The sequence below is a fragment of the Schistocerca gregaria genome, chromosome 4, assembly GCF_023897955.1.
Source record: "Schistocerca gregaria isolate iqSchGreg1 chromosome 4, iqSchGreg1.2, whole genome shotgun sequence".
NCBI classification, from domain to species: domain Eukaryota; kingdom Metazoa; phylum Arthropoda; class Insecta; order Orthoptera; family Acrididae; genus Schistocerca; species Schistocerca gregaria.
Genome location: NC_064923.1, coordinates 348,448,829 through 348,463,915, shown reverse-complemented (window position 1 = coordinate 348,463,915; position 15,087 = coordinate 348,448,829). Strand labels below are relative to the sequence as shown.

The 15,087-nt window shown below is 39.9% G+C and overlaps 1 protein-coding gene across 7 annotated transcripts in view; it reads left to right on the top strand.

The window, feature by feature from the left end:
- LOC126365777 (glutamyl aminopeptidase-like) overlaps window positions 1-15,087 on the top strand; it is a 790,794-nt gene that overhangs the window by 748,982 nt on the left and 26,725 nt on the right. For all 7 annotated transcript variants that reach the window (XM_050008333.1, XM_050008334.1, XM_050008337.1 and 4 more), the window contains 2 exons: window positions 5,508-5,650; window positions 13,628-13,757. In XM_050008333.1, the coding sequence (XP_049864290.1) occupies window positions 5,508-5,650; window positions 13,628-13,757 (273 nt within the window). The remainder of the gene's footprint in view (window positions 1-5,507; window positions 5,651-13,627; window positions 13,758-15,087) is intronic.

The window sequence follows — 15,087 nt, the reverse complement described above, 5'->3', positions numbered from 1 at the left end:
TAAAAAAGGACAGGTATACACCCACGCGCACACACACACACACACACACACACACACACACACAAGCAGACATTTGTAAAGGTAAAGAGTTCGGGCAGATATGTCAGTCGAGGCAGAAGTACAGAGGCAAAGATGTTGTTGAATGACAGGTTAGGTATGAGCGGCGGCAACTTGAAATTAGCAGAGGTTTAGGCCTGGCGGGCAACGGGAAGAGAGGACATACTGAAGGGCAAGTTCCCATCTCCAGAGTTCTGACAGGTTGGTGTTAGTGAGAAGTATCCAGATAACCTGGACGGTGTAACACTGTGCCAAGATGTGCTGGCTGTGCAGCAAGGCATGTTTAGCCACAGGGTGATCCTCATTACCAACAAATACTGTCTGCCTGTGTCCATTCATGCGAATGGACAGTTTGTTGCTGGTCATTCCCACATAGAAAGCTTCACAGTGTAGGCAGGTCAGTTGGTAAATCATGTGGGTGCTTTCACTCGTGGCTCTGCTTTTGATCGTGTACACCTTCCGGGTTACAGGACTGGAGTAGATGGTGGTGGGAGGGTGCATGGGACAGGTTTTACACCAGGGGAGGTTACAAGGGTAGGAGCCAGAGGGTAGGGAAGGTGGTTTGGGGATTTCATAGGGATGAACCAAGAGGTTACGAAGGTTAGGTGGACGTCGGAAAGAAACTCTTGGTGGAGTGGGGAGGATTTCATGAAGGATGGATCTCATTTCAGGGCAGGATTTGAGGAAGTTGTATCCCTGCTGGAGAGCCATGTTCAGAGTCTGATCCAGTTCCGGAAAGTATCCTGTCTCAAGTGGGTCACTTTTGGGGTTCTTCTGTGGGAGGTTCTGGGTTTGAGGGGATGAGGAAGTGGCTCTGGTAATTTGCTTCTGTACCAAGTCGGGAGGGTAGTTGCGGGATGCGAAAGCTGTTTTCAGGTTCTTGGTGTAATGGTTCAGGGATTCCAGACCGGAGCAGATTCGTTTGCCACGAAGACCTAGGCTGTAGGGAAGGGACCATTGGATGTGGAATGGGTGGCAGCTGTCATAATGGAGGTATTGTTGCTTGTTGGTGGGTTTGATGTGAACGAATGTGTGAAGCTGGCCATTGGACAGATGGAGGTCAATGTCAAGGAAAGTGGCATGGGATATGGAGGAAGCCTTCTTGGTTGTGTGCGTGCGCGTGCGTGCGCGTGCGTGCGTGCCTGACCCTCTCCCTTAAAACCCACATCCTTTCATCTTCCCCTCTCCTTCCCCTTTCCTGATGAAGCAACTGTTGGTTGTGAAAGATTGAATTTTGTGTGTGTGTTTGTGTTTGTTTGTGTGTCTATCAACATGCCAACGCTTTCATTTGGTAAGTTACATCATCTTTGTTTTTAGATACATTTAAATAGTTCAGTTTATATGCCTAAAATTAATATATTCAATTGAGATTCAGTTAGTATAATTGTAAGTCAAAAAACTATGGGCCACCATGTTGCACCACACTCATATAATTTTGCGCGAGGCACCGCTGCTTGCATGGCTTTATTTACATACAAGAATGGAGTTTAGTCATACCTGTTCAGATCATCCAACACAATCACATTGTTGCGTTTCAACCTTTTTATGACTGTTTTTAATGAACAGCATCTACACCTTCACTGTGGGTAACAATCATTGTAACTAGTGCAGATAACAGCAAAGTCTGTCTTTGTTAATTCGTGTTTCAAATAGCACTTGATTCATGTGAGCCCTCTGGCTTCATGTAACCTAACTTTCTCACTTCACTATCAATGCTTTTTGTTTCCTCAGCAAACACCTCAGATGTGACTGTCACATGAATTATGTCAAATGCTTAAATAACAAATGTGATTATGAAAATGTATAGTATAATTGGATAGATAATCCGAGTGGTGGCAGAAAGATTAAAGAAATGTGCAAACTATCAGAGTCAATGGCTCCTCCTTCTGGCAGAAGAGTTGAAGGGGAAGGAAGGGGGATAAAGGAAATGAGATAGTGAGGTTTAGGAAATGAGGACCACTCAGAAAAATCACGCAGAAGGCCAGGTCAAGGGTACATACCAGTTGGGATAAAAAGGAAGGATTGATTGTTGGGAACTGCACTGGACGAGTTTCAGAAACCTGAGAGCTTAAAGGTGGAAAATAGAGCAATAAGCAGGACAGAGATTACTGACAAAATAACATGGAAGAGTTCATAAAAGCAGAAATCTAAGTACGTTATACTTGGTAGAGGTGAGGACAGGCAAAAATAGAACAGGTCAGAAAATAAGAGATACAGAAAAGCAAAAAGGAATGAAGAAAGGAGTAGTTAGTGGAAAGAAATCCTGAGACCAAGGAAATTAAAGAACATAATTAATGTAAATTAAGAGCAGTTGAGCAGCAAGAGCCAAGGACACGTTTGATTACCAGTCCTCACCTGTGAAGTTCTAAGAAACTCGTGTCTGGGGGAAGAATCCAGAGGATGTGTGTGGTGAAGCAGGCATTGAGGTCGTGACTGTCATTTCGTAGAGTATGCTATGCAACAGGATATTGTGTCTTGCCAATATATGCCCTCTGTCTATGTCCATTCATCCTAACTGAACTTAGTGGTAGAATGCCGAACAGTGTTCACACGAGAGCTGCAACATGACATGGGTATCGATTCGATAGTGTTTTGCCAGTTACAGGGCTGGTATAGGTTGTGATAGGAGAGTGCATAGGGCAAGTCTTACAGGGATGGTCACAGTGTTAGGAGGCATAGGGTAGGAAAATGGGGGGGGGGGGGGGGGGCAAAATGTCAGACAGAATGGACCTCATTTCAGGACACCAGTGTAGCAAGTCATAGGCTTGCCAAAGCAGCTGATTAATATATTCAATACCTGAGTGTTACTGAGTGGCAAGAGATGTACGCCTCAGCTTTTTTTTTTTTTTTTTTTTTTTGAAGGGATCAGCAGTACCAGGATTGGATGTGATGGCCTGGGAAATCTGCTTTTGAACTAGGCTGGTGGGGTAATTAGTCCAGTGAAGGCTGAGGTGGAAGTGGTGGTGTACTGCTGTAAAGTCTGCATCCAAACAAATATCTTTGCCTTGAATGCCAAGGATGTATAGGAGGGAATGTTTGGCATGGAAATGTCAAAATATAGGCACTGTGTTTTGGTGATTGGTTTAATGTGAACAGCAAAACTTTGTGAATTATAATTAGGAGGATGTGTTTAGAAATTCAAAAAACTTTAACAGTTCAGTCTCACTCTGATTCCATATGGTAAAGATCTCGTTATTGTATCCAAACCAAACCAGAGACCAAAGGACTACAAATCCCAGGAAATATTCTTCAAAGAGACACCTGAAAAGATTGGCACAGGAAGGAATCATCCTTGTTCCCATGGTTGTAATCCCAACTTGTTTGTATGCCTTCCCCTCAGAGTTAAAGTAGTTGTTGCTAAGTATAAAGTTGATTAAGTTGGGCAAGAAGGATGTTGTAAGTCTGGAACCTGGTGGGTGCTGGTTGAGGTAATGTTCAGCAGCAGACTGACCATGTAAACAGCGTATGTTGGCATAGAGGGAGGTGGCATCAGAGGTGACAAACAATGTAAGGAGGGAAGTCTTTGTACCGTAGTCTGGAGGTGTTGATCAACTAAGGCAGATATACGTTTGGTGGGTGCTTTGGAGCCACCAGCTTTGGGACAGCCAGTGCAATTGGGTTTGTGAATCTCAGGAAGAAGGTAAAACGTGGGAGTCTGTGGTTTGGGCAGCATAAGAAGTTCTATGGATTGAAGTGTTAATCCTTGTGAGGTTTTAAGGAGGGATTTAGGTCAGTTTATATTGCAGGGATGGGACTTTGGTGGCAGGTGGTGTATGAAGAGGTGTCAAACAGCTGGTACAGACACCCACTTACAAACTCCCATTGTTCAAGTACCGCAGTGGTAGATCCCTTGTCTGCTGGGAGGATAATGATGGAGTCATCAATTTTTAGAAAATGAAGAGCCAGAAGTTTTGCAGAGGATAGGTTAGGGTCATGTTGTACATACCTAAGGAAGGCCTGTGAGGCAATGGTGCATGTTAAGAATTCTTGGAATGATTGTAAGGAGTTATTTTGAGGTTGTAGTGATGGATCAAGATGGAATTGTGGTTGTAACTGTTCAATGCAGGGTTCAGTCTCAGATTTGCTTTTCAAAAGGTTTTGGGATTGGTTTGCAAAGTGATATTTCCTGTTGACATTACATGTGAATGAAAGTGGTCTTCACCAAGACAGCATTATTAAATACAAATTTAGGGCTGAAAGTGAGACCCTTGGAAAATACAGGTAATTCTGGAGGGAATAGTACCTTAGATGACTGGCTGAAAATACTGTACTGTTGTTGCTGGTTCTTATGATCATGAATTATCGTTGTTCTGGGAGACAATGGTGAAGGCTGGGGAATGTTAAGAAGGTTGGTGAGGGAGTTAGTAGAAGATAAATGGTGGTTGATGCTGTGGTTATTTACAGAGCTATAAAGGAATAGGAAACAAAACTAATGCTGTTGCAGAGTATTAGATGGTAGGATAGCTTTTTGAGGTGAAGTCTGGCCTGTTGTTGCAATTTGAAGTTAACTTCATGGATGATACCATCCAAGGACTCATCAGGAGCAGATAACTGTATGATTTTGTAGAAATAGAGAAGTCATGTGGAGTGGAAATTGGCAGAAGAGGCATATAGGTCATAGATTAGCCAAGTAAGTACAGTAGTTGCTGTATTTGTAAACTGTCAGTAATCTCTGTCGTGCTTCTTGACCTATCTTCCACATTTAAGCTCTCAGGTTTTAAAGTCACGTCCATTGTACCCCAAAAAATCAGTCTTCCCATCTCATCTCGTCCAGTAGAGCTGCCCTTATCCAGAGTTGTGGGCAACTTTCTGAACTCTCTCCATTCCCTAAATCTTGCCAGTCCTTTGCCTTCATCCCTCTTCCATCCCCTTCAACATTTCTGACAGGAGGAGGAGCTGCTGACTCTGAAAGCTTGCACTTTTCTTTAACCTTTGGATGTTTTTTCTCCTGCTGCTGCTTTGTGAGGGTGTGTTTTTTTTTTTTTTTTTTTTTTGTTTTTTCCCTGTCTAATTTATGTTACATATTTTCAAAAATTGATTATTTTTGTTGATATAAAGGTGATTGAGTAAGCCTGCGTTGTAATTGACACGTTTTTGTTTGTAAAATATATTTATAGAATTTATTAAAGCCAAATTTTCTACATATCACTCATAATAGATACTGAAAAGTTTCCACAATAACATCTTCCAGTCTCAACAGCATCATAAATAAGCTATCTCATAGAACATAATTAATTATGAAGGAAGACTACAGTGTGTAAGAAATGTTAACTAATTAGTGTAATAATATTTTACAAAGAAATAACATAATGTGGGTAATATATAATTGATATTTTCTGCAGTGAAATTCTCCATTTTATTTTATTTTAATAATTACAATTAGCAATGTTTCCTACATATCTTCTTGTACACCAAAAATTCATAATGAATATTATTTCTCCTTGTTACAGACTGATGCGCTCAGATGTTCTTGCATCAGCAATTTTATGTGATGTAAAAGAAACAGTGAAGGAAGCAACAGCAAAATTCAGAGACTGGATGAATAATGGCACACACATCCCTCCCAATCTAAGAGAAGTTGTCTATGTTGCAGGTTGTTATTCAAAATCTGAATATCTTATCATAATAAAAACTCTCAAATCTTTTCCCTTTTTAGTAATCAAGCTTGTCTTGCAGAGAAATAATAAGTGTCTTCAAATATAAATCTGTGGTATGTTCACCATTCAGGAGTACATCTTATATCGGGTACACTGAGATACGTGATGGAGTGCAGCAACTAGCCGCAAACTAGTTTTAGGTTAATTTATTCAAAAAGTACTTTTTGAGTAAAGTAACCAAAAACCAATTGGTGGCTGGTTGCTGTACACCATCAACAATTTGTCACTTCGTATCCATGTTCTCCACCTATGTTTTTCACAATTTTGTTTTGCATTGAGATTATATTGTATATTTTTTCTCCTAATAAACGAGCCATGCTCTTTTTGTACTACTGCCTGTGTTTCATACGCGTTCCAGCTTAAATTTCTGCAATTTACCTCTTATTTTAGTTTTGTGCAATAATACTGACAAATATTTAAACTTAACATGGATAAAAGAACATATGATGTTCCAGTAATACGATAAGATATCTTTTTTCTGTGACCAGTATGGCGTGATAATTATTTTTACATTATTATAGAAGTGTTATTACTTAGCTTCTGCAGCTGCTTTGCAAACTGTCCAAATTTTAGTTCACTAGAAAGATGAGGTGAAACCCCCATTCCACTAACTTCCCATGAAAAGTTCTTCTATACTGCGTTGTTGAGCTGCTTAAGCATCAGATGCAGTATGCATGATGAATTGTCTCAAAAGACTAAGGCATGAGATTTTTTTCTCAGGCCGGAAAGTATGACATTTTTTTCTCAGGCCGGAAAGTATGACAGATACTTAAAATTAATTTGTGTGAGGTTGGGGCAGGAGGAGAGCATTGTGTTCATGTAAGAAGGCTACTGTAACACTGCAGATGGAATTTGTAATAATTTGTCATATTACATATAGCATTCAGTGGTGTGTTTTTTGACCATGAACACAATCTCTTCACCTTCATTTATATTTTGCAAATAATTTTAAAGTATGCAACAAAGAGTCAGGTGGTAGCCACCAACCGAGCAGCAGCAGCAGAAAAGTAACTGATTTTGTGACGTTTTACAAGCTCCTAACCAGGAGTGAATTGTGTTCATTAGAGTCTGCAGTAAAGTTCAGCAAATTGTGTCAAAAGCATTTGTTTGTCTGTTTAGTGTATTGTTTCCCACCATCTTTAATATGGATAGGGACTGTGATTGCTGTGTACCGATGCACAGCTCCAGGCTGTGTCTGCTTCAGTTACACAGCTCGAGACTGCAGTGGATGGACATGACTGTTGTGGACCAGCTGTGGAGATCCAACAAATGTCCAGCAAGACCTAAGAGTCCACAAATCAGTCTGTACCAGTGGCCAACCCAGTCACTGCTCACATTGAGGTTCACCACTCACTTGTGTTCAGCCCAGTTACTGCTCACATTGAGGTTGACTCCTTACCTGTGGTCAAATGGGAAGCCATCTCAGGGAATGGCAAGATGCAAAAGTCTTCTCAGGGGAATTTTTGCAAAGAACCTAATGGTGTTCCAAAAGGATAGGTTAAACACAGTTGATGGTGGCATGTTTATTGCTGTTAAAGGTAGTTTAGCTTGTCACAAAATTAAAGTACATAGTTCCTGTGAGTTAGAATGAACAGAGGTCATTCTTTGCAACTGGAATAAAATAATAATTGGATCCTTTTACTGACCTCCCAATTCAGAAGATAGAATTGCTGAAAGGTTCATAGAAAACTTGAGTTTGATTTCAAACATATACCTGACACATACAATCATAATTGGTGGCAACTTAAGTTTATGCTCATATGTTGACAGAAATACATGTTTAAATCCAGAGGTATGCATAAAACATCATCCAAAATTGTGCTAAATGCATTCTCTGAAAATTATTTTGAGCAATTAGTTCATGAGCCCTCTTAAATAGTAAAAAGTTGTGAAAACATGTGTCCTCCTAGCAACAAGTAATCCTGAGCTAATAATAAGCATCAGAATGGATACAGGGATTAGTGAACACAGAGTTGTCATAGTGAGACTAAATACCGTAATTCCCAAATCCACCACCACCAAAACGAAAAGAAAAATATATCTATTTAAAAAAGCAAATAAAAAGTCACTTGACACGTTTCTGAGACACAGTCTCCGCTTCTTCCAAATTGAGAATGTTGTTGTTGTTGTCTTCAGTCCTGAGACTGGTTTGATGCAGCTCTCCATGCTACTCTATCCTGTGCAAGCTGCTTCATCTCCCAGTACCTACTGCAACCTACATCCTTCTGAATCTGCTTAGTGTACTCATCTCGCGGTCTCCCTCTACGATTTTTACCCTCCACGGTGCCCTCCAACGCTAAATTTGTGATCCCTTGATGCCTCAAAACATGTCCTACCAACCGATCCCTTCTTCTAGTCAAGTTGTGCCACAAACTTCTCTTCTCCCCAATCCTATTCAATACCTCCTCATTAGTTACGTGATCTATCCACCTTATCTTCAGTATTCTTCTGTAGCACCACATTTCGAAAGCTTCTATTCTCTTCTTGTCCAAACTAGTAATCGTCCATGTTTCACTTCCATACATGGCTACACTCCAAACAAATACTTTCAGAAACGACTTCCTGATACATAAATCTATATTCGATGTTAACAAATTTCTCTTCTTCAGAAACGCTTTCCTTGCCATTGCCAGTCTACATTTTATATCCTCTCTACTTCGACCATCATCAGTTATTTTACTTCCTAAATAGCAAAACTCCTTTACTACTTGAAGTGTCTCATTTCCTAATCTAATTCCCTCAGCATCACCCGATTTAATTTGACTACATTCCATTATCCTCGTTTTGCTTTTGTTAATGTTCATCTTATATCCTCCTTTCAAGACACTGTCCATTCCGTTCAACTGCTCTTCCAAGTCCTTTGCCGTCTCTGACAGAATTACAATGTCATCGGCGAACCTCAAACTTTTTACTTCTTCTCCATGAATTTTAATACCTACTCCAAATTTTTCTTTTGTTTCCTTTACTGCTTGCTCAATATACAGATTGAATAACATCGGGGATAGGCTACAACCCTGTCTCACTCCTTTCCCAACCACTGCTTCCCTTTCATGCCCCTCGACTTTTATGACTGCCATCTGGTTTCTGTACAAATTGTAAATAGCCTTTCGCTCCCTGTATTTTACCCCTGCCACCTTTAGAATTTGAAAAAGAGTATTCCAGTCAACATTGTCAAAAGCTTTCTCTAAGTCTACAAATGCTAGAAACGTAGGTTTGCCTTTTCTTAATCTATCTTCTAAGATAAGTCGTAAGGTCAGTATTGTCTCACGTGTTCCAACATTTCGACGGAATCCAAACTGATCCTCCCCGAGGTCCGCATCTACCAGTTTTTCCATTCGTCTGTAAAGAATTCGCGTTAGTATTTTGCAGCTGTGACTTATTAAACTGATAGTTCGGTAATTTTCACATCTGTCAGCACCTGCTTTCTTTGGGATTGTAATTATTATATTCTTCTTGAAGTCTGAGGGTATTTCGCCTGTCTCATACATCTTGCTCACCAGCTGGTAGAGTTTTGACATGACTGGCTCTCCCAAGGCCGTCAGTAGTTCTAATGGAATGTTGTCTACTCCGGGGGCCTTGTTTCGACACAGGTCTTTCAGTGCTCTGTCAAACTCTTCACGCAGTATCGTATCTCCCATTTCGTCTTCATCTATATCCTCTTCCATTTCCATAATATTGTCCTCAAGTACATCACCCTTGTATAAACCTTCTATATACTCCTTCCACCTTTCTGCCTTCCCTTCTTTGCTTAGAACTGGGTTGCCATCTGAGCTCTTGATATTCATACACGTGGTTCTCTTCTCTCCAAAGGTCTCTTTAATTTTCCTGTAGGCAGTATCTATCTTACCCCTAGTGAGATAAGCTTCTACATCCTTACATTTGTCCTCTAGCCATCCCTGTTTAGCCATTTTGCACTTCCTGTCGATCTCATTTTTGAGACCTCTGTATTCCTTTTTGCCTGCTTCATTTACTGCATTTTTATATTTTCTCCTTTCACCAATTAAATTCAATATTTCTTCTGTTACCCAAGGATTTCTACTAGTCCTCGTCTTTTTACCTACTTGATCCTCTGCTGCCTTCACTACTTCATTCCTTAGAGCTACCCATTCTTCTTCTGCTGTATTTCTTTCCCCTATTCCTGTCAATTGCCCCCTTATGCTCTCCCTGATACTCTGTACAACCTCTGGTTCTTTCAGTTTATCCAGGTCCCATCTCCTTAATTTCCCACCTTTTTGCAGTTTCTTCAGTTTTAATCTACAGGTCATAACCAATAGATTGTGGTCAGAGTCCACATCTGCCCCTGGAAATGTCTTACAACTTAAGACCTGGTTCCTAAATCTCTGTCTTACCATTATATAATCTATCTGATACCTTTTAGTATCTCCAGGGTTCTTCCACGTATACAACCTTCTTTCATGATTCTTAAACCAAGTGTTAGCTATGATTAAGTTTTGCTCTGTGCAAAATTCTACTAGGCGGCTTCCTCTTTCGTTTCTTAGCCCCAATCCATATTCACCTACTATGTTTCCTTCTCTCCCTTTTCCTACACTCGAATTCCAGTCACCCATTACTATTAAATTTTCGTCTCCCTTCACTATCTGAACAATTTCTTTTATTTCATCGTACATTTCTTCAATTTCTTCATCATCTGCAGAGCTAGTTGGCATATAAACTTGTACTACTGTAGTAGGTGTGGGCTTCGTATCTATCTTGACCACAATAATGCGTTCACTATGCTGTTTGTAGTAGCTTACCCGCATTCCTATTTTCCTATTCATTATTAAACCTACTCCTGCATTACCCCTATTTGATTTTGTGTTTATAACCCTGTAGTCACCTGACCAGAAGTCTTGTTCCTCCTGCCACCGAACTTCACTAATCCCCACTATATCTAACTTTAACCTATCCATTTCCCTTTTTAAATTTTCTAACCTACCTGCCCAATTAAGGGATCTGACATTCCACGCTCCGATCCGTAGAATGCCAGTTTTCTTCCTCCTGATAACGACATCCTCCTGAGTAGTCCCCGCCCGGAGATCCGAATGGGGGACTATTTTACCTCCGGAATATTTTACCCAAGAGGATGCCATCATCATTTAATCATACAGTAAAGCTGCATGTCCTCGGGAAAAATTACGGCTGTAGTTTCCCCTTGCTTTCAGCCGTTCGCAGTACCAGCACAGCAAGACCGTTTTGGTTAATGTTGCAAGGCCAGATCAGTCAATCATCCAGACTGTTGCCCCTGCAACTACTGAAAAGGCTGCTGCCCCTCTTCAGGAACCACACGTTTGTCTGGCCTCTCAACAGATACCCCTCCGTTGTGGTTGCACCTACGGTAAGGCCATCTGTATCGCTGAGGCACGCAAACCTCCCCACCAACGGCAAGGTCCATGGTTCATGGGGGGGGGGGGGGGGGGGGGGGGAGAATATAAGTGTAAAACAGACGTGTTTTGAATTAAGAGAAATAGTATTGACAGCAATTGAGAGATGTATACCAAATAAAATAACAAAAGATGGAGCTGTTCCCCCATGGTTCACAAAAAAGGACAGAACACTGCTGCAGAACAATGAAAAAAGCTTGCCAAATTCACACACATGCAAAATCCCCAAAATCCCCAAGATTGCCAATCTTTTACAGAAGCTCAAAATTTAGCTTGGACTTCAGTTCAAAATGCTTATAATAATTTCCACAATGCAATTCTGTCTTGAAACCTGGCAGAAAATCCAAAGAGTGTCTGGTCATATGTGAAGTATGCTAGTGGTAAGACACAATCACTGCATTCTATGCATGATAACAGTGGAAATACTATCAGTGACAGTGCTGCTAAAACAGAGTTACTAAACACAGCCTTCTGAAATGGTTTTACCACTAAATATGAAGTAAATGTAACTTAGAAGTAGATATCCTCAGAGTAGCAAAGCAAGTTAAACCACTTAATAAAAGCAAATCTTCCAGTCCAGAATGTATACCAGTTAGGTTCCTTTCAGAGTGTGCTGATGCATTAGCCTCATACTTAACAATCGTATACGACCGCTCTCTTGGCAAAAGATTTGTATCCAATGACTGGAAAGGTCACACCAGTATTCAAGAAAGGAAATAGCAGGAATCCACTAAATTACAGCTCTGTATCATTTTGTTCTAACATTGTGAATTACCTCAAAGAGAACAGTCTATTGACATGCAGTCAACAGATTTAGAAGACATTGTTCTTGTGAAATACAATTGGGTCATTACTCACACAAAGTGTTGAATGCTGTCAATGACGGATTTGAAATTGATTCTTTATTTCTAAGTTTCAACACTGTACCTCACAAACAACTTGTAATGAGATTACATGCTTATGGAATGTTGTCTCAGTTATGTGAGTGGATTAATTATCTCCTGTCAGGGAGGTCACAGTTCATAATAATTGACAGAAAGTACTCTAATAAGACAGACATGATGTCTTGCATTCTCCAAGGTAGTGTTACGAGCCCTCTGCTGTTCCTTATCTTTATAAACGATGTAGGAAACAATCTGAGCAGCCAGGGTCTGCAGATGATGCTGTCGTTTATTATCTAGAAGAGCCATCGGAAGAAGAAAAATTGCAAAACAATATAAAAAAGATATCTGTATGGTACGAAAATTGGCAAGTGACCCTAAATAATGAAAAGTGTGAGGTCATCCACATGAGTACCAAAGGAATCCTTTAACCTCAGTTACACAATAAATCAAATTCAGACATTAAATGCATCAATGTCCACGTAAATACATTTTTAAACCCTAATAAATCATGATACAGAAATGTCACTGTTCCAGTACTGTGTCCAACAGCAACTGAATACTTTGTTTCTTCCTGGGAAGTACAGCAGTGAACCAGTGAGAATCGTATCATGTTACTGAGCTCTAGTAAATCAGAATACATAGTCAATGCATGATTGCTAGAAGCATATTGTGAAATCGATTACACTAGATGCAGAGTAGATGACTAGGGATAGACACTGCCATTTGGTTCAGTAATGTAAACATAAAAAAATAATTATATCTAAAAACAAAGAATGACTTACCAAACAAAAGCGCTGGCAGGTTGATAGAAACACAAACAAACACAAACATACACACAAAATTCTAGCTTTCGCAACGAACGGTTGCTTCTTCAGGAAAGAGGGAAGGAGAGGGAAAGACGAAAGATGTGGGTTTTAAGGGACATGTCTGCTTGTGTGCGTGTGCGTGTGCGCGTGCGTGTGCGTGTGCGCATGCGTGTACACCTGTCCTTTTTTTCCCCCTAAAGTAAGTCTTTTTGCTCCCGGGATTGGAATGACTCCTTACCCTCTCCCTTAAAACCCACATCCTTTCGTCTTTCCCTCTTTCCTGAAGAAGCAACCATTGGTTGCGAAAGCTAGAAATTTTGTGTGTGTTTTTGTATTTGTTTGTGTGTCTATCGACCTGCCAGTGCTTTTGTTTGGTAAGTCACATCATCTTTGTTTTTAGATATCTTTTTCCCATGTGGAATGTTTCGCTCTATTATATTCATAAAAAAGTAATTAATGTGATAGCTGAATCTCTCGCATAAATGTGCCTGCACTATGCAACTCACTTCAAACAATAAACATAACTCAAAGTAATACCTCATAAGATAACCATTGTTTGTCAAAAAGTGATACCATGTGTTGACTCCATTGTTGCTCTAAGAATTGTAAAGAGGTTCTGCCTCACCATGCATAATACTGGTCTTTATAGAAGATAGATTTTTTGCCTTGGAAATTTCTTAGTAAATATGTTGATTTCTTTCAATCCTAGTAATCGAGTCTTGCACTTTCATGTGTATGTCATCTTTCTTCTTTCTGTATATTGAACCACAAATAAATCTCTGCTAGCATATAAAATGTGCATGTGATTCACTAATAGATAATGTTACTTTATTTTTGTCTAGGGATAAAGTATGGTGGTGTAAAGGAATGGCAATATTGTTGGCACAAATACAACAGTACTGGAGTGCCAAGTGAGAGAAAGCTGCTGCTAAAGGCCCTAGGTGTCGCATCAGATCCATGGATTTTACAAAGGTATTTGTCTTAATGGTTGATTTTTCCATGCAACTGAATTCCAGTAAATTAAACCAATTATAAATAGTTCTGTCACTTCTACTCTAGTCTGCAGCTCAGTCACAAATACATGACATTTGCAACCAAGAAATTTTTTAATTTGCTAGCAATCAGTATCAGCTTCCTGATTAATTATTCAGCCTGGATTGTTGTTCAATTTACGCCATAAAGCTTTATGATGATTATTCCGACCCCTACATCAACTGATGAGGGTAGGGATAAGAAATTTCTGCATCATAATGTTTTTCACATTCGTGAATAGTTTTGCTAGCATTGTAAGGAAATAATTTTCAATGCCATGTGCCTGTAGAAAAACACACACATATACACGAGACAGAGAGAGAGGCTGATTTAATGTACTTTTATCAGTAATATGGGCCTTCAGTCAGTTTTTTTATGATTACTCTGGATCATCACTGCAGTCTAGAGGTAGCAACATTGATCACCTGATCCTTACTTCCACATTTCATCCCAGCCACTGCTTGGATTGAATCAAAATCATCAGCTATGGTGGTCAAAGATTTTGGTACGAGTCCTTCTCTTTTTTAAAAAGCTTGTCAAAAGAGAGCAGAGGAGCAGGCACCTTCTTGTCCTTCAGTTAAAGGTGGAAGATTCACCAATAATCAACAGAATGAGGATGCAGAAGGCAATGGAAACCACTGCCATTAAATCCACAAGAAATGCAGTCTGTAACTGGAAAAATGTTGTCTTGACAGTGACGGAAGGTTCTGGCTTAGTTCCACATTCAAATTTCTGGGAAGGAATTGTGAAGGAGGAGGTGACCATGAAAAAAGATTGAGAAAACCAATGAAAGGGTGACATTCTGGGAGTCAGAACATGGAAAGGCATTCGTCTGAATGTGGGAAGCAAGCTAGGGAATCTAGCTCCATCTAGGTGCAATAGAAATGGAAAAAAAAGATAAGCATTCCTGGGTAAATGAACATGATTTCAACAGCAGAAGACAGGAGTAGGATTCATTATAAATAGTATAGTAGGATACAGAATGAGTTATTGTGAATGGATCAGACATAAGATTATCATCATCGAAACTGAAATCAAACCAGTGCTAACAGCTACAGTTCAGATATACATGCCGACATCACAAGCTGATTATGGCGAGATATACAATATGAGGGAACTGAGTAGGTCATTAGTAACTCATGAAAGATTGAAATGGTATGGTACAGGATGAAATGGAAAGTGCAGTTATGGAAGAATATGCGCTTGGAAGTAAAAACAAGAGACCAGAAGCACTTTTTGAGTTCTGCAATAAATTTCAGCTAGAAAATCA